Raw genomic sequence first — 25,127 nt, forward strand, 5'->3', positions numbered from 1 at the left:
AGTCGATATAATTTAGAAATCCAAGAACATGGGTCTTGGAATATCTTGGAATTAATTCTGACACTTTGAGTAATATATTTTGAGGGCTTGGTACTGTTACTTTTACTCTGGTTATAGAATAGAAATCACAGTACTTTCCCACTTTTCAAAATTATCAGTTAGCACACCTACAGTCCAATGAAGAAAATTTGCACTATCCAAAAAGTTTTGCTCCTGAAACACCTGGTGAAACTGTGGTCTCCTCTTGACTTTAAAGGGATAGAAAAGGTACAGAAATAATTAAGAAATAGAAAGTCAGATGGTTTATCTTCTGAAGGATAAAATAGAACTTAATATGAATATCTAGAAATCCTGAAACAAATGTATTTATTGCTCAAAGTTTTGCAATTAATAATATTAATTAAATGAAATAAAGAATGGCTTCTGAGTAGTTAAAGAAAATGATTTCTGGATACAATTCTCACGGTAAATAATGAAAAGCCACAATGCGTAATACGTGTATGAATAAGCTTTCATTAAATACACAGCCAGAATTATCACTCTAAGGAATCCTACTTTTGGGTACTCTTTTTCTTATTATTATTACTAAATACATTTGGTAGTAAACACTCATCATATTTGTTTCTGTTTACGATCTACATTTTCAGTCTTTAACTTGTTGAAAAATTATCTACAGAACAGATGATAAACTAAAGCACTTACTGAAATGACAGTTTACTGAAAAGTGACAGGCATTGTTTGTCCTTTCTCAAAGACCTTTCCTAAATAGCAGAATATTCTTTATGTGTAAATATGGTTTAGGATAACCACCTTCTTTTTTTTCCTTTTTTTTTTTTTTTTTTTTTTTTTAAATAACATTAACTTCCATTTTTAAAAGTAAATTTTAAGAGGCATGTATTTCTCTAAAATAAAACACACTATGTTCTACATATTTTACACATGAATGGGGATTAAATAGAATCACTAGATTACACTACTATCTTCAAAACTGTATGTAGTAAGAGTGTTTTTTGCTGCCTTATATTGTTATAAGTTAAAAATTTGACAAATATGGATTCAGAAGTTAGACAGTCATTGTTAAAACTATGTATCAGGATGTATAGGAACTTTTGAATCACAGCTTGAACCTCTGATTGATCACCTGCGGCAAACAATGAGTCAGCCATGGGAGAACAGGTGAAGGCAATTAATCTGTGTGAGCCTGGCTCCACCCCTCCTGTACCCCATTTAAGGGCTGACTGCCAGTGAGGAAGGATCTCTTCTGGAAGTTGTGCCTCTTGTAGTTTTTCTGCAAGCCTAGGGCATGGGTGAGCATTTCATTTATTTTCAATTATCTTTTTCCACCTTTTTATTTCTAGCTATATACTCTGTAAATACCAACCTAACCACTCTGTATATGTGTTTATTATACACAGGACTTACACATTCTCAGGGAATGTTATGGGGTGGTTGAAAATATATATGTGAAACTCAGTGCTATCTGACTTATAAGTAGTTTAGGTAATATATTTTTATAACTTTCTTCACCACCCTAACTCATTTTGAGCTTATTTACAACAGTCAAAAGCCCTCATCAGCATTCTATGCTGCTACTTCTTTTGTCATACGAAGCTTGTTAAGAAATTCAAGAAGTTGCCTCTTTACTGTTCTTTTAGTTACCTATGTATTATTTTCAATTATTGTCTTTATTACAAATTTTTAATGTGAGAACTGACCTATACAAAGAAAGTGCAATAGCTGTTAAGAGTTTATACATATATAAAGAAATGTAGATACAAGCACAAATGTACACTCTGTCTTTTAAGAATTCTGATATTAGTTCACCTCTTCCTTTTCTGCTGACTTGTCTAATCTCTTTCTAACTTTAAAGCAGTAAATGTGTAAAAACATGCTTAAACTGTCATCTTCAATGATGTTTCAGAAGTCTAGTAAAACTTTTGTTGGGATTCATCTGACTGTTATCACTATTTGCTTTCATTAAAAATTACATTAATGATATTCTGTAAAACATATTAACTTTAAATGCAGAAGACTTACACTTGAAGCACGGTTTTTGGATCACCCACTTCTCCTCCATCACCAATTGTCAGTGTGTCATAGCCAATCTCAAGATCAAACTCTTCAAAGTTTATTTGAATAACCTGGGAAATAAAATAATATGTCTGATGTGTGCCTGTAAATAAAACTTTCAGAAGCATAAATAGAAAATTTCCAATTAAAAATTACATGTACATTCAGAATATTTTACAGTAAAGTAATGTAGTTAACAGGCTTATTTATTGAACTACAATTGTAATAATTTTAAGATACCATCTCTGGTATCACTTTGGCCTCCTCAAAGTATTGTCATCTCACTCATGTGGCTGTAGTACAGTACCAAATAATTGCATTACATTTTGATTAAGATATACATAAAGGGCAACATGATTATAATTTCTGCAATACAGTTGTCTTCAAATAACAACAGAATAATTGCACTTGGAAGATTAAGTATAGTGAAAGCGCAGAATATAATTTATTCCTTACATCTATAATCTGGATAAAACAGCATAATGTTGGATCAAAGGTTTTTTTTAAAAAAAAAAAAAACAAAAACAAAAACCACACATTTTCTTTTAGGGAAGAAATGACACTGTTATTCCCACCAATGTGTTAGTCATGTGAATTCTTAAAAATATCACAAGATCCTCAACTTTTCATATACATTAAAAACATAGGATACTTCTAAACAATAATTTGTAACACTTTTTATATTAAAAATGGACTTGTAAGTAGGAACTAAGAGTGTTTGTGCTTGGAGCTGTGGAAATTATTTTAATGTATTAACAGCTTGTGTTACTATGTTACATTGCAGTTCTAATTTTGTATGAAATTTGACATTGTTAATTTTTTGAAAATAGATTTTAAATCACCGTTTTCTTCTTCTGGCCTTCTCATATTATGAGAAATAAGTTATTAGCTGTTATAAATTTTGCAATGTGAAATTCTTTTCAGAAATAATGTTTCTATTTTTAATTAAAATAGATGTACATGCAAAAATCTTGCATTTCCTGCATTAATAAAGCATGCTTTTTTGAAAGAGGTTAAAAGACTTCTAACACACTTTACAACTCTCCTAAATCTATGGTAATAGGAAAAGTATGGATTAGAAAAGTATACTGTACAAAACTATACACGCATTTCTGGGAACTCATCCTGTGCTTGACGTGCCAAGTACATAATGAATAATATAAATGGTACTTGAAACTTTTGCAAATGTGTCTGAATGGCAAGAAAATAAGTACTGTGAGCAGAGAGAGAGATTTCTAGAGTCTTTCTATTGCAATGTATGATTTATTTTGATTAGGTTCCAAGAATGCTAAAGCTGGCATTGTATTGAATATAGCCTTTAGAATAGTGAAAATGTGTTTTGATGACATCAACATATAGAGTTGAATATGCTGGATCCTTTCATAATAAAAACTGAGATTTAGGTGAGATGACTGTATAACAAAACTGAGTAGTAAACCCATTAAAACTCTGTTTTTGTCACCTACCATGTTGTCTGTTTTTTTTTCCTCTAGAAAAAATGACATGGCTGTATGTGGCAGAACAAAAAGATGTGATACCCTTGAATCAGTTTTACAGGAGACTGAAAGAGGTTCATTCTTGATATTAATCTGCTATTATTTGTAAGACTAAGTAAAAAACTTCAGGCAAGATTGTGCTGATTGATTACTGCACTGTTTGTTTTTAACCAGATCAGCATTAGCAAATTGTGCAGTTGATCTGTGTACTGTATGCAAAGCAATCAGAGACATAGGGACTAATGTTGTTTTATGTATTAATTCAAGTAAAGTCTATTTTCCAGTTTTCCGGAAACATCATTAGTATAAAGGAATGTCCTGAAGAAGGCTGCATCCCATGGAGAAGATTCAAAGCTGGAGCTGAAGCATGTGGAGAGGAGCCTGTAGTAGAGCAGGAGATCTGGGGGAGCTGCCACTTGTGCTGGAGCAATCCCTTCCAGAGAGAAGGCCCTGTAGTACAGACCCATGTTGGGGCAGTTGTTGATGAGCTGCTCTGTATGGGAAGCCCATGTTGGAGCAAAAGAAGATGGAGTTGCAGAGATGAAAAATTATGGAATGTAACACCCATTCCCTGTTCCCCTGCATGACTCGGGGGAGCAGGAAGAAGAGGGTGAATGGTGGGGGATAGTTGTTTATAGTTTCCTTTTCTTTCTGTTCTAGTCTTCTATTAATAGGTGATAAATTACATTAATATTCCTATGCCAAATCTCTTTTGCCCGTGCACATTCAGTTCTTGTGCTTTCTTCTCATAACATTTTCTTCCCTGCTCTGATGAGGAAGATGAGGCAGGGAGTGGCATAGTGGAATAGAGCTAGCCACTGGTGTGGAAGCACCACGCTATCCTGATGCAGACTAACTATGTTTTGAATTTTTTTTCACATATAAATAAAATTCTGGAATTTTATTCTGGAATATTAAGTATGTTTCTAGAGACTATTTTCAGGGAACTATTTTCTCCTCTATTCCTTCAAATATGTACAAGCAACAAATTTATTTAAAAATTACGTATGCTGAGCACTCATTAGTAGCTAAAGTGAAAAGTAGTTAAAAGGAATGTGGTATTCCTTGTCTATCATAGACTGCTTTTGCTGTTTACAAATACAGAAGTAATGAAAATATATATTATTGTTGAATTAAACTTAAACTTAGGAGCAAATAACAAAAAAGATGGTAATACTAATCATTACTAAGCTATAAGGAGAAAAATCCTATTTGAAATATACTTTCTGAAAATTATGATAATAATGATGGTATTTTATTGTTCTCTAGTAATTTTGTAAGGACTTTTCCAAAGGAAGAGTTGGGGGCAGGGATCTTATTTCTCAAGAATTACAGCAGAGTTTTTTTTTTTTTTTTTTTTTCAATGGAATATGTCATTTGGGACCCACTTCTTGGGCAGAAACCAGTCTGTTATATAGCTGAGAATTAACATATCAGAAGACTTTATTGGAAAGTTAACAGCTAACTTGAGAATGTAAAACAGTTCCAAAGGAGAATATGCTTACGTGGTTGTGTTCCAGACAGTTGTTATGACTGTGTCTAGTTCTTGATGGAACTAGATCCTCAGAGACTTGTCAAGGAACGTATTACTACAGGTTGAGTATTCAACGTTTTGAAATTTGAAAATATACAAAGCAAAATGCTGCTTAACAAAAAAAAAGTGTATATTCATCAGAACCCCTTCTGAAGGGGAAGTATAAAAATTTAAAGTTGTATGTATTTCCATATGTGCATCTGTTAACCTAAAGCTTCCAGTGCAAATGCATCTCTCAAAATATTTTTGTATATACTAATATTTTCACTCCAAAAAAATCTGCCTGCCATTTTTACCAGTAAAATAAGTTTGGAGGTGTTTCCAAAATTATGAATCTATTCTTCTCAGAGAAGTGCTTAAAAATTAAGCTAAGATGTTGCTTAAATGAGCTGTATCTTAGATAGTATTAATAGTAAGATATGAATCTGAATTAAAACATCCTGTGGAGAATATGATATAATTGCACATTATTTTGCTGAACATTGCATGTAGTCCAATGGTTCAAAGTATCCAAGAGTTTCTAGCAGCTCTGTAGCCTAAAAATAATTTCATTTGCTCTTTCATAGCTACCTACTTCAATAACAAAAGAAAACTCAAAGCAGTCTAAATATTAATCCCTTCTGTCATTTTGATTTATTTTATTCTTTCACTAGCAAAGGAGAAAAGAGGAGGGGAAAAAAAGGACATGCAAAACTGTAGGACTCTTCAAGGTGATAAATACTCACTAGCTCATCTGGAAAGTTCCTTCTATATGGTAGATTCTGTTTGTTGGCAGTAATCCTCATCAAAATGAACTGTACAGTGCAAATATTGGTATTTAACATAAATTTAAAAGGCAAAGAACACACACCAGATCAGTTACCATCTATCAGTATCTTCCTAGACTTTAAAGAGTCAAAGTGTTTTTGTATTGATATCCACATTGTGGGCATCTAAAATGGAATATGCGTAAACATATATCAGTAATATCGTGTGAGATGCTAAGAAGCTTAAAAAAAAAAAAAAGGATCTTCAGGGGAATTGTGGTGTGCTTTTGGATAGGCTGCTGGAAACCATTTGGTGTTGTCCTAAAGTATCATAGGTCAGTGGTTGCCAGTAATATTAGCCTTACAGACAGCAGATGATTTCTACCTGTAGAGTGACAGATCTTAACACTCATTTTGTGAGTTCCTTAAGAAGGAATTTTTGTTTTGTTTAACTCCAGTACAAATGTTAAATATCATTTAATTTTCCATAGAGGCTAATCGTGTAATCAGTTATTTATAAAAACCCGTTAGAAATATTTGTTCTGGAGCCATCATATTTGGAAACTGATGTGTAGTCCTTTACTACCCTGGATAGATTCCTAGGAAGTCTTACAATAGGAGGATAGCACTTTGAAGTCACAGCTTGAAAAGTTTATATTTTCACTTCTCATTTTGTAGTTTTTTTGTTTGCATGAAAGTATAACCTGTGTTATGTCTGTGCACATTCACAGGAGTTTCTGAGATGGATTAGCCAGCAGACTCAACATTTAATGTAGTCCCAATATAAAGGATTCAGAAATACTTTGTAAATAAGGCTTTCCACAAATAAAATAGTGATAATGTAAAGAATAACACAATTCAACTATCAATATTTCACTCATGAGGAAAACACAGGAGTGGAAATAAATTGCTAAGTAAACATATTGGCTTTAACTTCAGTCATTGTGTTTACCATGTTTTTTTCCCTACACTTCATATTATTGCATAATTTCTGTATCTTGAAAGAGAACATTGTATTTTTTTCTTGAAACAAGTGTTTCTATTGGACATCGCCATATTTTCTCCCAACAAATATCTTTAGTCTTTGCAAAAACCATTCTGATATATCTCTGAAAAATTACTAGTACTTAATTACGTTATGTTTTATGAAAGAATGGTTCCATTTGGAAAGTTTATTGAATCTATTGTTCATTATCAAACTGAGGTTTAATTTTAAATAAAATTAATAATACTACATTGTAATAATTTAAAAAATAAGGATTCTGGTCACAAAATAATCACTTTCACTACTTTCACAGATAGCTTACCCATGGAAAAGCACTATTTGGAGAAGAATTCATCTTGTCTCCCTTAGACATTTCTCTTAAGATACATAACTAATTAGTATATTGTTTATCTAGTGAAACTAAAATCTCTTCACATTGACTGTGGAGACAGTATAAAATAAAAGGTTTACCAACTGTGACACTCTTTTATTGACTTAAGTTAGATGACATGGAGATGCACAGAATCTCTCCCTCCCTTAAAAAATGTTCCTCTTTCTTCTTTACTAAAGCTGTGAGAAAAATGAAGATGACTGTAGTCAGAATAACGTGTTGTCTCCTGTGACGCTAGTTGAAGGACTCACTGTATGGGTAGTATTTGATCTGTGATGTAAGAAATAAATGAGTGGAACTTAGATTTTAGGTAAATATAAGAGAAGATGTATATTTTTTTACTTATGGGGTAAAGAAAAATTTGCTTCTACTCTTAAAATCAAATGTATGTCCCAAGTTGCATATAGCTGACCTAGGATAGAATAACATTTTTCATCAGAGGACAAGATTCAGATTCAGAGCAGTAACCAGGACATAAACAGGGAGTAGAAAACACTTTTGAAATATCTCTGAAAATTAAGATAAAAAAAAAAAAAAGTGTTCCAGAGATCAAAAGACTAATAATTTAAAGTTTAAAAAAGTCAAAAAAAAGTTTTGTTTTTTTTTTTTAGGCATGTATAAATGCTGAATGAAGCATGCAACCTATATATATGTTTGTAAATACCATTCAAATAAATGAACTCGCATTTCACATTGATGTTTTGTGGGCTTCTTCACAAAAGTATTTAAATGACAAGATTTAACATCAGTTTCCAAATGTAGTCTACGTGGATTTCCTAGCCTTGAAGCTGTGATCCATAAACTCAGAGGCGGACAACACTTGGCCCCTACGGCACTTAAACTTACAGTACTGGTCTAGTTTTGACCTATATTTTCACCAGATACATGAAGGCTATGGGGCAGTATATGAGAATGCTTGGATATGTATTTATTTTTTTCTCAGTAATATCATTGTTTACAGTTGCAGTGCAGAGTACCTGTCCATTTAGCTTTTCAAACAACTGTTAATATTCCAAACTCCCAACTCTGGGTCCTCCTCTCTAATCTAGCATTTTTTAATATACTTCATGTTTCTTATAAAACAGTCTCTTCCATGTTACTTTGCATGAATGTCACTCTCACATGAGTATAAATTTCAAAAGTACAAACATGTTGAACTTCTTGAGAGAGGGACTGCTTCTCTTAAGATTTCTTTTTTCAATGAGGTTTGCATTCATTTACTCACTTATTTTTAGTGTTAGTGAACACTTCATGCGATGTCACTCATAACACCAATCTTAAGATACTCATATTCATCCCTTACTTATGTCAATGTCCCATGCTTAAACTTACAATGCAGTTATTGCCTTACTTTAACAATATATTTTGGGTTAAGTTTATAGTATGAGGTAATTTAAATCATTATTTTGATTAGAATAATAAAGCAAAATCCCTTTTTAGCATACAATTCTATTCCTTAATCATGGAATGATCATACAGACACAAGAAACTATTTAAGGATGGAAGGATTGTTTCAGAATAATCTAAATTTCTCTATTAAAATATTGTCTCTTTTGCTACAACAGGACAGACTTATTTGTACCTGATCATCTGTTTTGCTTGTCTTTGTGTTTTTTGGCTTGGTTGGGTTTTTTTTGCATCACAGACTTCAAAGGTATTTTTAGATCTCAAAGCCCTCAGTCATTTAACCTCATAACATAAAGAATATATAATTAAATGTAAGTAATAAATTGTGGTGCAAAGAATCTTTAACCCTAACATTAAGTCTTTACAGGAAACCCTTCACAGAAAACAAACAGCCCTAACAAAATAGTTCAATTTCTCCATAAAATAAAGAAAAAGGTGTTTGTGGAGTTGAACACTTCTATAAATATCACTCACAAGAGCAACCAAGTGAACTCGAGTGTGGAGGAAAGTGATACATTTCTGTGCCAAAAATTGATAAAACAAAGAGACTAAAAATTATCACCTGTTCACAGTGTATGCATTGGAAACTTCCTATGAAAGTCTCTTGGCCACATACAACGTCTTTTAAAAAGTTCTAGCTATGTTTGTATTCACTTTACAGTCCAATTGAACAAAAATTCAGATTCAGTCTTTAATTCTACCTAATTAAAGATGGAATTGATATGTGAATTTCAGGTTATGGATAGAATCTAAAATTACTGGTGACTGAAACAAAAGCAGTTATTCCTGTTTGAGTTATTGAAGTAGGTTCAAATATTACATATGGGTAGATAATATTTTCACGGTGTAAAATAAGTATTGTGGTTTAAGCATGCTGAGGTTCCCTCATTCTTCTCCAGTGGGAAGGGGAAAAGAACTGCAAAAAAGATAAAACTCAAAAAAGAGATCAAGACAGTTTAATAGGGCAGAATAATAATAATGATAAAAGTATACATAAAACAAGTGATGCACAATGCAATTGCTGACTACCCACTGACCAATGCCTAGACAGCCTCCAACAGGTGGGAGATCCCCTGCCCTGTATGGTATAGAATCTCCCTTTCACCAGCTTGGATCAGCTGTGCTTGTTCTGTCCCCTCCCAGCTTTTTGGGCACCTCAAGCCTCCTTGCTATCATGGCATCATGAGAAGCTGAGAAGTCCTTGACTCTGTTAAAACACTCAGCAATAACGAAAACATCTGTATGTTATCAACATTATTCTCATCCTAAATCCATAACACCATAGCAGCTACTAGGAAGAAAAAGATCCCAGCTGAAATTAGGATGGCATGGTTCATACAGTCATGGAAACATAGAAAAAATGTTTAGTGAGGTAAAATCTACAATAATTTATAAAATTGATCTCCTTTTATAATACAAATGGAGATATAGTAAAATTGCAGGTTGGAAACACAAATCATTAATCCATTTGTAACTGCATTGTTTTTTTCCCCCTCCCCATTTTACTGTTTCACTCCAATACTAAAACCACAGCACATGCATGTACCTTCTGACTCCAACTGCTCTTGTTCATCAATTGATTACATTCCCTCACTGCCAAATCTGTAATCTCCTGTTTTAGAAATATTTGGATTCTCTTCTATGCTCTCATTCCATTGAGACAATCTCCCTTTTCTCCAAACGTATTTCTAAGATTTTTTTAAAAAACTAAGGTATGTACATCACTGATTTTTTTTTTTATCAGATCAAAATGTTGTTAAACAATTTAAAACAAACTAACACTAAAAATAAATTGAATGTCTTCTGAACAGATCAAAGACAGTTCACACTTTCTAGTTTCATATATAATAAAATACCTCCTTCTGATCAATACAGTACCAGACTTTTTTAATCATAAAGTAAAATGAAAAACAAAACAAAACAAACAAACCTGAATTATGGTTAAAATATATAGTTAAGTATGAGCTTAAGTATTCTCTGTTTTTCTGATCATTTCATTGACTGTAACACTTGCATTACGTCTAAACACTAAGCTTAGGAAAAGCCAAGTTTGAGATATTCAATTGCAAGAAGATCTGTAGTATGGTTTATTCCAATAAGCCTAATTAAAACAGACTTCATAAAATGAATACTTGATTTCATGGCGAAGTTCTCAGCCTGCCTGAAATTTATGCTGTCAACATGAATAAATATGGATGACAACTGAGTTTATGCTTGAGAACACGCTTAGGAAATGTTCCACTGACAATAGTTAATGAGATAACACAGCTGTGGTAAGTTAAATGTAAACATTCAGCTTTTTGCTGAACTGGTTTCACTTATTTTGTCTTTGCATAATAATGCACAAAAACTCAGAAATGTAATGATGAAACTTTTAGAGAATGTAAAAAACATTATGACACAAGGAAGGAGAAGAGGCCTTTGTAAGGCCTTTATAAGGCGTTTAGCATGGTACCTAACACCATCCTTCTCCCCAAACTGTAAAGATACAGATTTGATGTGTGGACTGTTTGATGGATGAAGAACTGATTGCAGCATCAAATTCAGAGAGTAGAGGTTAATGGTCAGTATCTGGATGGAGATCTGTGACAAGTGGTGTCCTCCAGGGGTCGGTGCTGTATCTTTGCATCCAAAGAAGCACGGCCAGCAGATTGAGAGAGGTGATATATGCCCCTCTGCTCTGCGCTAGTGAGATCTCATCTGGAGTACTATGTCCAGATATGGAATCCTCAATACAGGACAGATACAGACCCATTGGAGTGTATCCAGAGGAGGGTGACAAAAATTATCTAAATGATGGAACACCTCTTCTACAAGGACGGGCTGAGGTGACCTAATAGCAGCCTTTCAGTATCTAAAGGGGAGCTACAGGAAAGAAGGGGACAGATTCTTCAGTAGATTCTCTTGTGATAGAACAAGGGGAAATGGTTTAAAGAGAGTAGATTTAAGATACAATGAAAAAGCCTTTTACAGTGAGGGTGGTGAGGCACTGGAACAGGTTGCCCAGATATGTGGTGGATGCCCCATTTCTCAGACTTTCAAGGTGAGGCTGGATCATGCCCTGGGCAAGGCTGTGGGTGTCCGTGTTTATTGACGGGGGGGTGGATTAGGTGACATTTAAATTTCCCTTCCATCTCAAAGGATTCTATGATTCTAAGAGAAAGAATTGAATAGAAAATATTTGACATGGACAGAAAGACCAAGCATATATATATATTTATATGTATACATAAACAAAAAAATGAATAAGCCTCAATTCTCAGAAACAAGTAATAATTGATTTCAAAATTATTTCAACATGCAACAGATAAAAGGAATGTGAACATGGGCAAAGTTTTGGAGCATATTTTACAGAATACATTTACCTAATTAGGAAGATAGTAAGAATATTTTCAAGTATTAAATACACTGAATGTAAAATTTAAAATATGTTGATGAGAAATGGACAGTAACATAATGCATGATCATTAAAAGTTTCTTCCTGAAAAGTTTCTGCCAGTAAAATGAACAGAACAAGGACCTAGTATTCTAATACATCTAAATCTAATAATGATTTTAGATATTTAATTTTTCTTTACAATTTTGGAAGACATCTTGGTCTTTTTTAAAAGAATCTGTCTTACTTATTTTTCTCCTTAATGCATTGCAGTGAAAGATTTTGTTTGAATGTCTGAAATTTGTCAGAAAGACTGTCATTCTAACACTTTCATTTTCTGCAGTATTTCTGTCATCGTGGATTAGAAAAAAATTAACAAGTATAATGTGTAAGATTTAAAGTCTGCTTAACTTTATCCCAAGTTATGATTGTACTGAAGTTTTAGTATGTTATTAAATCTAGGCTGATAAATTTAAAGCCCATACTTTTGAAGAAAAAATCAAGAATCTAAATTGACACTTTCTTATTCCACATTATGTAAGCTAAGCAAACAACATGAACAAGGTTTAACCAAAGTCCAGAAAACAGAATTTTTACTATCACTGGTAAAAGACTTCTGATTTATACTGAGCTAAAAATGAGCGTCTTTCATCTACTGCTTTCTCCCTCAGAATAATCGCATTTTTTAATATATTTTTATAGACTCATAGAATTATAGAATCAAATAATCATTAAGGTTGGAAAAGACTTCTAAGATCATCTAGTCCACTGTTCATCTACCATCAATCTTGCCCACTAAGCCATGGCTGTGAGTAATGCATCTACCCTTTCTTTAAACACCACAAAGTATGGTGACTCCATTACTTCCTTGGCCACCTTGTTTCAGTACCTGATCACTCATTCTAAAAACAAATTCTTCCCAATATCCAGTCTGAGCCTCCCCTGGTACAACTCCAATTGCTGTTACCTGGGAGAAGAGACTGACCCTTTCAGAGAGTTACAGAGAGCTATGAGGACTCATCTCATGAAGTCTCATGTTTCTAGACCCTTCACCAGGTTTCTTGCCCTTTTCTGGACAGACTCAAGAGCCTCAATGTCTTTTCTATAATGAGGGGCCCAGAACTGAACTGAACACAGTACTCAAGGTGCAGCCTTATCAGTGCTGAGTACAGGGGAATGATCACTTCCGTGGCAGTACTGGATACTCTATTTCTGATGCAAGCTAGGATGTTGTTAGCTTTTTGGCCACCTGGACACACTACTGGCTCATGTTCAGCCAAGTGCTGACCAACACAGAATCACAGAATCACAGAATGGCCAGGGTTGGAAGGGACGTCAAGGATCATGAATCTCCAACTCCCCTGCCAAATGCAGGGCCACCAACCTTCCCACCTAATACCAGACCAGGCTGCCCAGGGCCCCATCCAATCTGGCCTTGAACACCTCCAGGGACGGGGCATCTCTGGACATCCTGTTCCAGTACCTCACCACTCTCTCTGTAAAGAATTTCCCCCTGACGTCCAACCTAAATCTCCCTTCCCTCAACTTAAAACCGTTTCCCCTCGACCTGCAGTTATCTACCCTTTCAAAGAGTTGATTTCCCTCCTGTTTATAGGCTCCCTTTAGGTACTGAAATGCTGCAATGAGGTCACCCCGCAGCCTTCTTTTCTCTAGGCTGAACATGCCCAGCTCCTTCAGCCTGTTCTCAACACTTTCAGATCTTTTTCCTCCATGCAGCTTTCCAGCTACTCTGCCCCAAGCCTGTAGCATTGTGTGGGGTTGTTTTGATCAAAGTGCAGAACTTGGCACTTGGGCTGATTGAATTTCATTCCATTGGCCTCAGTTCATTCATTCAGGCTGTCTGAATCCCTCTGAAAGGCCTTCCTACTCTTGGGCACATCAGCACATCCTTCCAACTTGATGTCATCTGCAAACTTACTGAGTGTATGCTCAATTTCTTATCCAAATCATCAGTAAAGACATTTAATTTACTTTATGTAAAGAATTGTATGGAATATAGTAAATATCAGTATTTACATTGAACACTGTGTTATTACTTGCTGTAGTCATTATAAAAAACTTCTAATTGGTAATCTTCATTCATTGTTGTTCAAAAATATCAACAACATTTTTTACTTCAGGGAAACATCAAAAAAGTTATGCTTTTTAAGAGTAATGCAAGGCAAACACTGTTATGTTCAGGACGTACATATAATGTTAACCTCACTCAAAACTGAAAACTCTTAACTGGTGATTATGTATGTAAAAGCTATATATTTGTGGATTACTCAATATATGCTAAGAAGAATGTGATGTAACTTGTAAAACCATCTCATTTTGTTTTAAGGAGTTAAGTAATGTTCCTCTAATCAGCGTTATCCACATTTTTCTACTTATATCCAAAACTATAAACATATCTAAATGTTGTTTCAGATAACATTTAAATCTTTTATCTATCAATTATTTCAGAAACTCTCTAATTATCCTTAAGTCTGAGTTTCATTGCAGTATCAAAATTATGTCTAACCAAAAGCATGGAAAGAACAGTATTTTTTGGATAGTGCTGGAACACATGTAAACTTATCTATAATAAACAGGACTGGCACTGTAGTTTGCCCATGGCGAGTTTTAGACTTTTCAGAGTTTATTGATTTCAGCATTGCACCAGTGAAGGGTAGGAACTATTCCCAACATTCATGTTTTGAAATAAGTATAGTGTTATTACTGATACCTTGATCAATTTAGATTTTCTTCTCATTGTCTTTTCTGACATAATAAGTCTGTTGCACCATCCATCAAGAGGCATTCCTGTTTATGTCTGTACTTAGTTTGTAGTTTAAAACAAGTGAATAGTCCTTTACTATAGTTTTCACTCTTATACTATATCTTTAATATTATGTATTATACAGTGTTTATATGCATAAGAGGAAAGTTAAATATATATGCATTAATTAAATAAAAGCAAATAATGCATGCACTGAAATATTTTACTGGACCAGCATGGATCTACCCAGAACTTCAAAAATGAGTTTATACTTAGGCATCTTTATCAGTCACAGCCTGGAACAGTTTTCATGCTATGCTAATACACTATGCAATTGTATTTACAGTTTCAAAAAAATATCCGATGTTAGCATTTTTAAAATTTAAGAAAATCTTTTATTTCAATTATTCCAGGTGACTAAAGAGGAGACTTATTTTGTTTTTATTAGAACTGGAATTTATACAGATAAAATAACTCGGACTCTTATTTTGAGAGAAAGACGAGCAAGCCTAAGATACACACTTCCATGGAGCTACTGTAGTGAGTTCTACAAAAGAAATTGTTAGAGGATTAAGGGACTGGAGCACATCAGGAATAGCTACTAGAGCTGGGGCTGCTTAGTCTGAAGAAGGCTCAGAAGGAAGTGTGTAACAAAAATGGAGCCAGACTAATTCAGTTAATTGTCCAGTGATAGGAAAAAAAGCGATGACACAAACTGAAACAAACACAGGAAGTCCTATCTAAACAGAAGAAAACATTTTTTCACTGTGAACATGATCGAGTATTGGAACAGGTCACCTAGAGAGGCTGTGGAGTTTTGTTTCTCAGAGATATTAAAAAATCATCCAGACTATTGCACACCCTGCTTGAGGAGTGGCTGGAAAAGATGACCTTTGGAGGTCCTTTCAAATTTCAGCCATTCCATGACTGTGAACCTGCTGACTTCACTACTTGATGCAGCGAAACATTAAAATAGGTTGCCCACAGAAGCAGATGTCTTCTACCTAAAAGAACTGAAAATCAGTTTGGACTTTAAGGGCTTCAAGTAATCTCATCCAGTGAAAAATTTCATGTCAGGGTGGCTGATTTAGATCATGGGCATCTAACCTTTTGGCTAGCCTGGGCTGCATTGAGTGAATGCATATAAATTACATGATATACTTAATGTATATTTTAGTTTTATTTTTTACTAAAACAAAAAAAGTTGGCAACAAAACCAAAAAAACTAATGGGATATTTGACCTTGTTTTTGTGAAACTAATGCATCAATGTGGAAGTGTTTTCAATTTTTAGTAAGTCCTTAAGATGTTCCTTACATATTTTTTATCTAATTATACTAATCATCTGCTTCATCCTTGAAAATAATTCTTCACAGTGTACATACTGCCTAAAAGAAATGACATGAATAAGAAGTAATTGTGAAGCGAGGTGAAGCAAGAAGTACTTTCTCTGGTAAAACAGGTCTCATAAAAGTCTAGTAAAGAGACATGGTCAGATTTTTTAGTTGAATTTCTGATTGCAACTCTATACGTTCCATTTGAAAATTTGCAGGTAATGTATTTATATCAACTGAAATTGGAGTCACAAATATACCAAGAAATTGATGATTTTTTCAGAAATCTTGATATCTATCCTCTAATTCCTTCATCAAAATAGAAAGCAAAGCTGCATATTTTTACTGTACGTAGGATTGTGTTTAGCCAAGGTATCAAAATGCATGAAATTATTTGCTGTAACTTGAGCTTGTCATAATTCAGGTTTCATTTTGAACTCTGTTAGGGTTTGAAACAAAGCACAGATAAGTTGATTTTCATCTTGAAGACCCACATATAACATGAGTAGGCAAATCCACCAAAAATGCTAAATCTGCGAGTCATTTTTCATCTTCAAATTCAGGCACAAATTTTCTTTTTATTCCATAAATGACTTGATTTCATCTTGCAAATCCTAAAATTTTTTTAGCACATTACTCTGACTTAGCCACTTCATTTACATCAAAAAAATAAATGATATCCTCAAAATCAGCATTCAAACTTTTAAAGAACTTCTGGAATTAGTGATGACTCTAGATCTTGGAGTTCATGAAATTTGATGATGATTTCTAAAGCTTTCACTCATAGATTTTCTTGTTGTACAATGATAAGATATTTCATAAAATGTGAGTTGCTAGCATCAATTGCATTGTCTTCTATTAATTTTTTTAAGTCCCTTTTCTTTACCAGTAATCACTGGGATGCTACAGCCACACATGCATGTATATTGGTTGAAATATTGTTGATCACCACTGCATCTTACTTGCAAAGTCTCATAAGCACAAGTAGCATGTGATACACTCAGGTTTTGACTCAACTGAGGTTCTGTGGAAGATGTGAGAGGCAGAAGGGTTGGGAGGACACAAACATATCTGTCTAAGAATTTAAGTTTTAAATACCTTCAAGTCATTAATATCTTAACACTGGAGCCACCTGAGATTTTTCAGATGGTACTTATCAGCTTGTGAACTTAAAATTCTGATTCTACCATTGGAAGAATGTATAAACATTCAACATATTACCTTTGAACTATGAAAAATTTTCAGAAACTGTAAATACACAATATCACCTGAGAGGCAGAGCACCATTGCTCTCTTCATCGTCTTTTAAGACATCCTGACACATTTTAATCATCTATGAGGGCTGCTCCAAAAGTAACGCTTCTTATTTTAATATATTGATCCAGAGGAGGATATTGGTGGTATGGTAGTAGATATTGAACTTTACCAATATATATTCCAATATATTTTGTTGCCATTTGCCATGTGACAGACTGGCAAAATGGCATCTAACATGGAAATGTGTATGAAGGTGAATTCCTCTATTGCACCCACTGACATTCATCAACATTTCCTGAAAATTTGTAGAGACCAAACAGAGGTGATGGATGGTACATTTCAGAAGTGGCGACAGCGATGAAGAAACGCCATGGTGCAGATTTCTATGAGTGCAGCATGCAGACTTCTGTTCATCACTGGAAAAAGTGCATAGTTAATGGTGATAACTGTAAAAATAGTGTTTTGTAGCTGAGAATTTTCTCTATCAAATAGTTTTATTGTGCTTTTTCTATCTGTTGTAATTTCCCTGGAAATAAATACGTGACTACTTTTTGAGCAACCTACATATTACACAGTCAAGTGCTAATAGATTGCTTTGGATTGGACAGTACCTTAAAGATCACTGACTTCCAACCTCCTTGCAAAAGACAGAGTTGCCACCCACTAACTCAGGCTGCTCAGGGTCCCATCTAATCTGCCTTGGAACACCAGTGTTGATGTATATTCAGCTTCTTTGAGCAAACTGTTTCTGTGCCTCCTCATCCTCTGAGTAAAGAATTTTTTCCTAACATCTAACCTAAATTTCCCTTCTTAGGGAAATTGCTAGAGAAATCTAACAATATAGATAAATGGCTTCTGAAATGGAATCAAATTTTCACTGAGTTCTCTAACCCAGGCATAGATGGGTAGGCCTTTGAGGCCTCCATTCATGTACTGTGAAGTAGATGTCAACATAGGACAGAAATTAGGAGGCAGAATGTATTCCTATAGCAGCAAAAACAGACACTGAGAGTCTTTTTTAAAACATTACAGTCATACTGCTAATTTATTTTTATTACTTTTAAACAAGTCTATTAATCTCAAATCAGATGAAGTCATATCCTAAGAAAGAGAATATAGCCATTGCTGCCAGGTGTCTAGGTCTTAAAACTAAGGAGAGCAAGCGTCCTAAGTTACCTTTATTGCTTTACTTTGGATCATCTAGCACTAGTAAAGCTCCTTGTGCTTTGATTTAAACTGCAGGTATGAAGTGTATGGGATTTCAGTACAATGGCTCAGACAGTGAATAAATTATACATTTTTATAATTCTCCTTCACGAAGTGAGTGCATCAACTTCAGGGACTTCTCACATAGTCTAAGGAAGAAATCAATGAAAACAGTGTTGCACACAGTTCATCTCTACTGACACTAACATAGGATTTGTGGAAACATTAAACTGTTCCATACTGTTTGGTAATTGCTTTTTTACATTTACATTTCTTAGAAATGTATGCCATGCACCAAATATTGCAAATGGACTGAGGAACTGTGGAACCAAATCACGTTAGTAACAAATGTCATGATCATAGATGTTTCTGTGGTGGATTATTTTTATTTTTTAAAACAAAGACAGAGATTTAAACTTACCTTATTAATATTGACAGCTGTGATGACCCACACACACTGAGCATTGCTGTCATACTGGAATGGAAAATTGGGTGATGTGAAAGTACCACCAGGACCCTGAAGATTGGATCCACAAGTTTTAACTGCAAAAAGAAATTTATTTTTTTAATTAACATTTGAAATGCATGCAGCAACTTAATAAAACAAGCTCTAATTTAATTGAGATGAAAAAGGATTAAAATATTATTGAGCACAAGTAGAACCAGTACAAGACAATAGAATGACTCATATTTATTCTAGCACAATAAAGACACTTGCTTTTGTGTCCAATCTTTTCTTTTTTTTAAAAAAAAAAAAAACCTAATATGCTCTTAGAGTGAAATAAGAGAAATTGTTCTGCCTATTTAAAAAAGAAAACAAAAACCACTTAGATTTGAGTTGTTAAGAAGAATTTAAGAAGCTTATATTGTTATCTACACTAAGAATTGATAGAACACAAAGATTACTCTCATCTTTTTTTTTTTGTTGTTTATACATTGGTTTGTGAAAATATCAGCATTTCTCCAGGAAATTTTAAAGAAATATGTAAAAGTCTTAATCAAAATATTGCTATCTATTTTTAAAGATTACAAATGACATTTAGTTACAAATTGAAATCTGTATGTTTATTTACAGTAGCACATCATAAAAAAAGAAAGCAAACAAATAAAAAAAACAACAGCAAAACCAGCCACCAAGACCAAGAGTATTATTCACTTTATGTTGCATCTAACATAGCAAAGAACTCAAAGGACAGAAATGGTGTAATTTTTACTACAGAGTCATAATGGTTTGTCTTTTTTCCCCATTAACCACCAGAAAGAATTTTTTTCAGAATGAAAGCACACAGCTAACTACTCTGTAAAGGGAAAAAAAAGACTAACAAAGACACTTAATCTCTAGACTTCATTTCTACTAGTATACAGATGTTACACTCCTGCATGTAACATTTGCAGCCATGTGAAAATCTAGTAAAGTTGACCCTGTTTAAAGAATTATCATAGAATGATTACATGGAATCACAGAGTCATAGAATTATTTGAGTTGGAAAGGATCTTGAAGAAAAAATGTAGTTCCAAGTGTGAATTATGTATGTATCATTTTTTTCACCATTCAAATTTGTACATAAATACTTAGAACATTAAAAAACAAAAAACAAACAAACAAACAAACAAACAAACAAAAAAAGCAACTTTCTGCAATAACAGGAAAACAATATTGACAATTGATTACTGTGACTTTCTTTCCCTTCATATACTAAACAATTTAAAATACCTTCAAGCAGTAGAAAAAATGAAGATTACTAAAGATTACTAGAGAAGATAATCCAGTGTGGTCAAGCACACAATTTCTTCATTGTTTCAAACCAACCTACACTACATTTACACATGAATCATCTGTCCTGGAAAAGACCTTCCTGATCATCAAGTTCAACAATCAACCTTTTGCATGGTTGAACTACCGCTTCCCTGGGCAGCCCATTCCAATGCTTGATCACACTTCCCATGAAGGAATTCTCCCTAATGTCCAATCCAAACATCCCCTTGGACAAACTGAGAACGTTTCCTCATTTCCTTTCACTCATCACCTGAGAAAAGAGACAGACATGTTTCTCACTGCAACCTCCTTTCTAATGTTAGAGTGTGATAAGTTCTCCCTTTACCTTCCTTTTCTCCAGACAAAACAACCCCAGTCCCTCAGTTGCTCCTTATAACCCTTTTCTTTCCAGAAGCAACAGTATATTCTGAAATAAAAATAAATAAGAAATAATCACAAATCAAAAATATTTGATTTTGTGAACTCTGATTAAGGAACAAATGATCAAAAATTAGACTTATTTCACTTGAAAATACAAATACAACTATAAGAAGCTACAAGGATGATGTCATCTGTTGTATTTATTTACAATGTAGGAAAGCTTTTGATATCATAGAATTATAGAATTCTTATCAGTTGGAAGGGACCTTTAAAAGGTCGTTTAATCCAACTCTCCTTCAATGATCAGGGACATCCACAGCTAGATCAACTTGCTCAGAGCCCCATCCAGCCTGACCCTGAATGTCTGCAAGAATGGGATATCCACCATCTGTCTGGGCAACCTGTTCCAATGCCTCATTATCCTTACTGTAAAAATGTTTTTCTTACATCCAATCTACATCTCTCTTTAAGCTTGAAACCATTTTCCCCTTGTTGTACCACAATAGACCCTGCTAAAGAGTCTGTCCTTTTCTTATAGCCTTCCTTCAAATACTGAAAGGCTGCTCTCAGGTCCCTCTGGAGCCTTCTTTTCTCCAGGCTTGTAAGACCCAGCTCTCTCACCCTGTCCAGGGGAGGTGTTCCAACCCTTAAAACTTTTCTATGGTCCTCTTCTGCACTTATTCTGACAGATCCATGTCTCTCCTCTACTGAAGCAACTGTACATAGTAGTCCAGGTGTGATCTCACAAGTGCAGAGAAGAAGGGCATGATCACCTCCTTAAATCTGATGACCATGCTTCTTTGGATGCAGTCCAGGATACTGTTGGCTTTCCAGACTGTGAGAGCACACTGCTGGATCATGTCCAGTTTACCATCCACCAGTACCCATAAGTTCTTTTCAGCAGGGCTGTGCTCCATCCTTACATCTCTGAGCTTGTACAGATAACAGGAGTTGCCACAACCCAGGTGCAAGACATTGCATTTGGATTACTGAATCTCATTAAGTCCACCTGGGCCCACTTCTTGAGCTTTTCTAGATCTCTTTGAATGGCATCTCATCCCTCAGGCAAGTTGACTGCACCACACAGCTTGATGTCTTACACAAGCTGACTGAACATTCACTCGATCCCACTGTAAATGTCTTTTCTAAAGTTAAAGAGAACATGAATAACAACATAAAGTAAATAAATATTATGGGCTGATACTGAAACTTTTTTGAGTTAAAAGGAGAAAAAGTACAGTTCTAAAATTTTAATGACTATAGAATTATTTGACTGATTTTATTGCATTTTTCAAGTGACTGAGGAACAGATCCAATTTATGGGCGTTTTTTTGGTGCATATCAGACTACTTTCTGCCCAGTAACAACTAGTAGTAGTTCATAAACTAGTACTGAAACTAATGTTCTGCTACATTACATAACATGCTTACATTTTATTTCTTTACTCATCAATTTATCTACTCTAAACATCAATACTGTATTTTCTCATTCAATATTACAATTTTTCTTTTATTACGTTACTGGTTGTCTATCTCCATAGGCATCACAAGTTTCTTCCCTCTGCCTGTGATCGTATGAAGACTCTTTCTTAATCACTGCAGTCTTTGAATGGGTTGCCAACTATGAGCAGTATAGTGTATACTTGCAAAACTAATATGAATTTTTGTTAGCTTTTAGAGATTATTTGAAAATCTCTCCAGGACATAAGTGGTCTACTTAAACTCTCTGCTTTATTTATTGAAATCTGTAACTATTTCCTATAACTTATAAGACATTTTTTTGTCCATCCTTCTGAACTCAAGTAGTTGCTCACAAGATAGTTCACCAAATTATGAAGTGCTTCTTATGATTCTGTGATGATTCTTACAGCAGTGTAAGGAGTAAGTAAAGTAGCTGAAAAAATAAACTGTTTTCACTGAATTTTGGAAGTACTGACTGAGAAGGTTTATGAAGTTCTTCATATGAGTATAATCTATTTAACATGAGCAAAGTTTACATACAAACTGAAAGCTGCAAAATTGTTAAAAATAGGCAGGTCTACTACCCATCTACTAATCAAATAAAGATTCGAAAGATTTCAGTTGAATTTATCTCTATGATCTGCATTTTTAACTAAGAGAGATGAGAAAATGGATTAACAGTTTCCAGAGGTTGTCATGTTATTAACCTCTGTCAAAAAAAAAAAAAAAAAAAAAAAAAAAAAAAAAAAGAGTATGTGGGTGTAAAAATTGAAGCAAACATGACCACCTGAGAAATGTATTAACTTACATTTCAAGCAAAGATTACACGTTATATGCAGTTTGACAGCTGAATTATTGGCAGGTTTAATTCCTGGATCTGGTTCACTATGGCTTATCTAGAATTTGCTTTATTTTTCTTTCAGAACTGATCTAAAAGCATGAATTAGATTTCATTCCTATGAAGATAATATATGTGTTTGAAGATTAGTTCTGACTGTGCTTCTGAATATTTTATATAGAATTTGGAAATGCATAAGCATAGAGACATGAATGTCTAACATCTTTAAAAACAAACATTATTATATACATACTAACAGCTTATGGGCATAAACGTCTACTGAACTCACTCCTTTAAATCTAAGAGCAGTTAATTTACTGACTCAATGACAACAGCAGCAGATCAGTAAAATACATTTATAAATCAGTACATTTGTTTGAAAAACAGTTTTCTTACAGTAATCCATCTGGATTCAGATGTATTGTAGTCACAGAAAAAAAAAATTCATTTTTCTTGTAAAAGGTAAAAAATTACTCATAGGACCTCACTGTCCTCTAAGCATGGAGGCATCTCTTGTTGGAAGATAGAAATACGTGAATTTTTGCAATTTAAAAACGTCAATCTGCTCTTCAGAACTTATTATGACTGTTGCTATTAACGTTAGAGATGCCACTGAATTTTATATTTCAGAATAGTAAGGAAAAAGGAAACAACATGGACACTATGGCAATTAATTTAGCTAATTAAAGATAATACATGCAAAGATGCATTTATAAAACTTGCAAAAGAATGTGTAGGGCATCAGAAAATGAGTCTGATCAAAGGTAGGAAATGAGAAATATTCTTTGTGGAATTAGTTTTTTACTGACATAGATAACATGATTTTTTGAATAGCTGAAGTTTAACACATATCTATTTTTAATTTCTTTAAATTAAATACATAATCATTTTAGTTAATGGTGTTTTATATGTTCATAGGAGATAAAATTCTGGCATATATTAAAAACAAATACCATTTTTTAAATTAAAAAGTCACTGGTGTCATAAAAGAGATTTCCTTTGTAAAATAAATAACCTTGCCTCGCATTAGTTAAAATATTTAACTTCTTGAAGTGTCTGTTTATCTGTTTCCCTCTGTGATTACAAAAGACTTGAAAGACTGAAACTTATTCTACCATAAATGCGACAGAGATGTGAAGAACACAGAATTAATGCAAGTCCACACTGAGAAACCATGAATAAGAATGATACGTATGTAAGTATATGCATATATACTGGAAATTGTAAAGGAAAATAATATTCAAGGAAAGCAATAAATAATGATAACAGAATAATAAATAAAAATCAGCTCATAAAATACCAAAGAAAATATTTACCTTCGTGGAGACCAAAATACTGAATAAAAACTAATACTTAAATAAACAGTGATTGTATCTGCTGTACAAGTTGGTTAGAGAACTCCATTAAAAAAATCTACCATCATCTCTAAAATTGTGAAAGCATAATTAGCAGTGTATTATCCTGATAACAAACAAGGGATATCTTCAGTGAAAAAGCTGATTAAGACTATGAAAGCTATAAAACCTATATATATGTAATCACTGTATTCTGAGTGCATGAAAAATAAAAATGAGATCAATAAACAAAACAAAAAGTTTATTTTGATAGAAAAAAGTATGAATTTAAAAGATAAGATCAAAGATAAAATTTATTTGGATATTCAAAGAGATGTTATTAAGGCCATTTACTGAGAAGAGACTAAAACAGGAGAAAATTTAAAAAATGGTTAAGCATTGGAAAAAGTTAAAATAATAAATTAGTAATGGAATATTTTTCATGGAATTGTTAGTATTTTACATTACAGTTCTTCTATAGAGAATTTAAAAAAATCTATGGAACATATGTATACATGGATGTAGAGGATTAATGTGTAAAACAAAAGCATAAAAATGCAAACCTTTTAGCATGCCACATAATACACTGGAGTTTTACCAAAAAGCAGGTTGAAAATGTATCAATATTCTGAGATTCAAAAAGTGAAATAAAAGTTATTTTTTTAATGGGTCATTTTGTTTGCTGTGCTTTTCTGGCCACTAATTTTTGCAAACTTTTTTTTTTTTTTTTTAATGTCTCCCTTTGCTGATAAATCCTAATTGGATGTATGTGTTTGATGCATGTACATGCTGT

At 33.6% G+C, this 25,127-nt stretch overlaps 1 protein-coding gene and 1 long non-coding RNA gene across 5 annotated transcripts in view; one reads left to right on the forward strand and one right to left on the reverse strand.

Annotated features, from left to right (window-relative positions):
• The window catches only part of CSMD3 (CUB and Sushi multiple domains 3), a 549,229-nt gene that overhangs the window by 251,741 nt on the left and 272,361 nt on the right, over positions 1–25,127 (reverse strand). For all 4 annotated transcript variants that reach the window (XM_031591144.2, XM_031591143.2, XM_031591142.2 and 1 more), the window contains 2 exons: positions 18,987–19,108; positions 2,038–2,141 (listed from right to left, as the gene is read on the reverse strand). In XM_031591144.2, coding sequence (XP_031447004.1) covers positions 2,038–2,141; positions 18,987–19,108 — 226 coding nt within the window. The remainder of the gene's footprint in view (positions 1–2,037; positions 2,142–18,986; positions 19,109–25,127) is intronic.
• On the forward strand, positions 1,264–4,699 carry LOC149918696 (uncharacterized). The gene is made up of 3 exons (XR_016465283.1): positions 1,264–1,307; positions 3,564–3,640; positions 3,851–4,699. It is a non-coding gene; the product is annotated as an uncharacterized LOC149918696 (long non-coding RNA).

This window comes from Phasianus colchicus, chromosome 3, assembly GCF_987193195.1.
Source record: "Phasianus colchicus chromosome 3, bPhaCol1.hap1.1, whole genome shotgun sequence".
Classification (NCBI taxonomy): Eukaryota; Metazoa; Chordata; class Aves; order Galliformes; family Phasianidae; genus Phasianus; species Phasianus colchicus.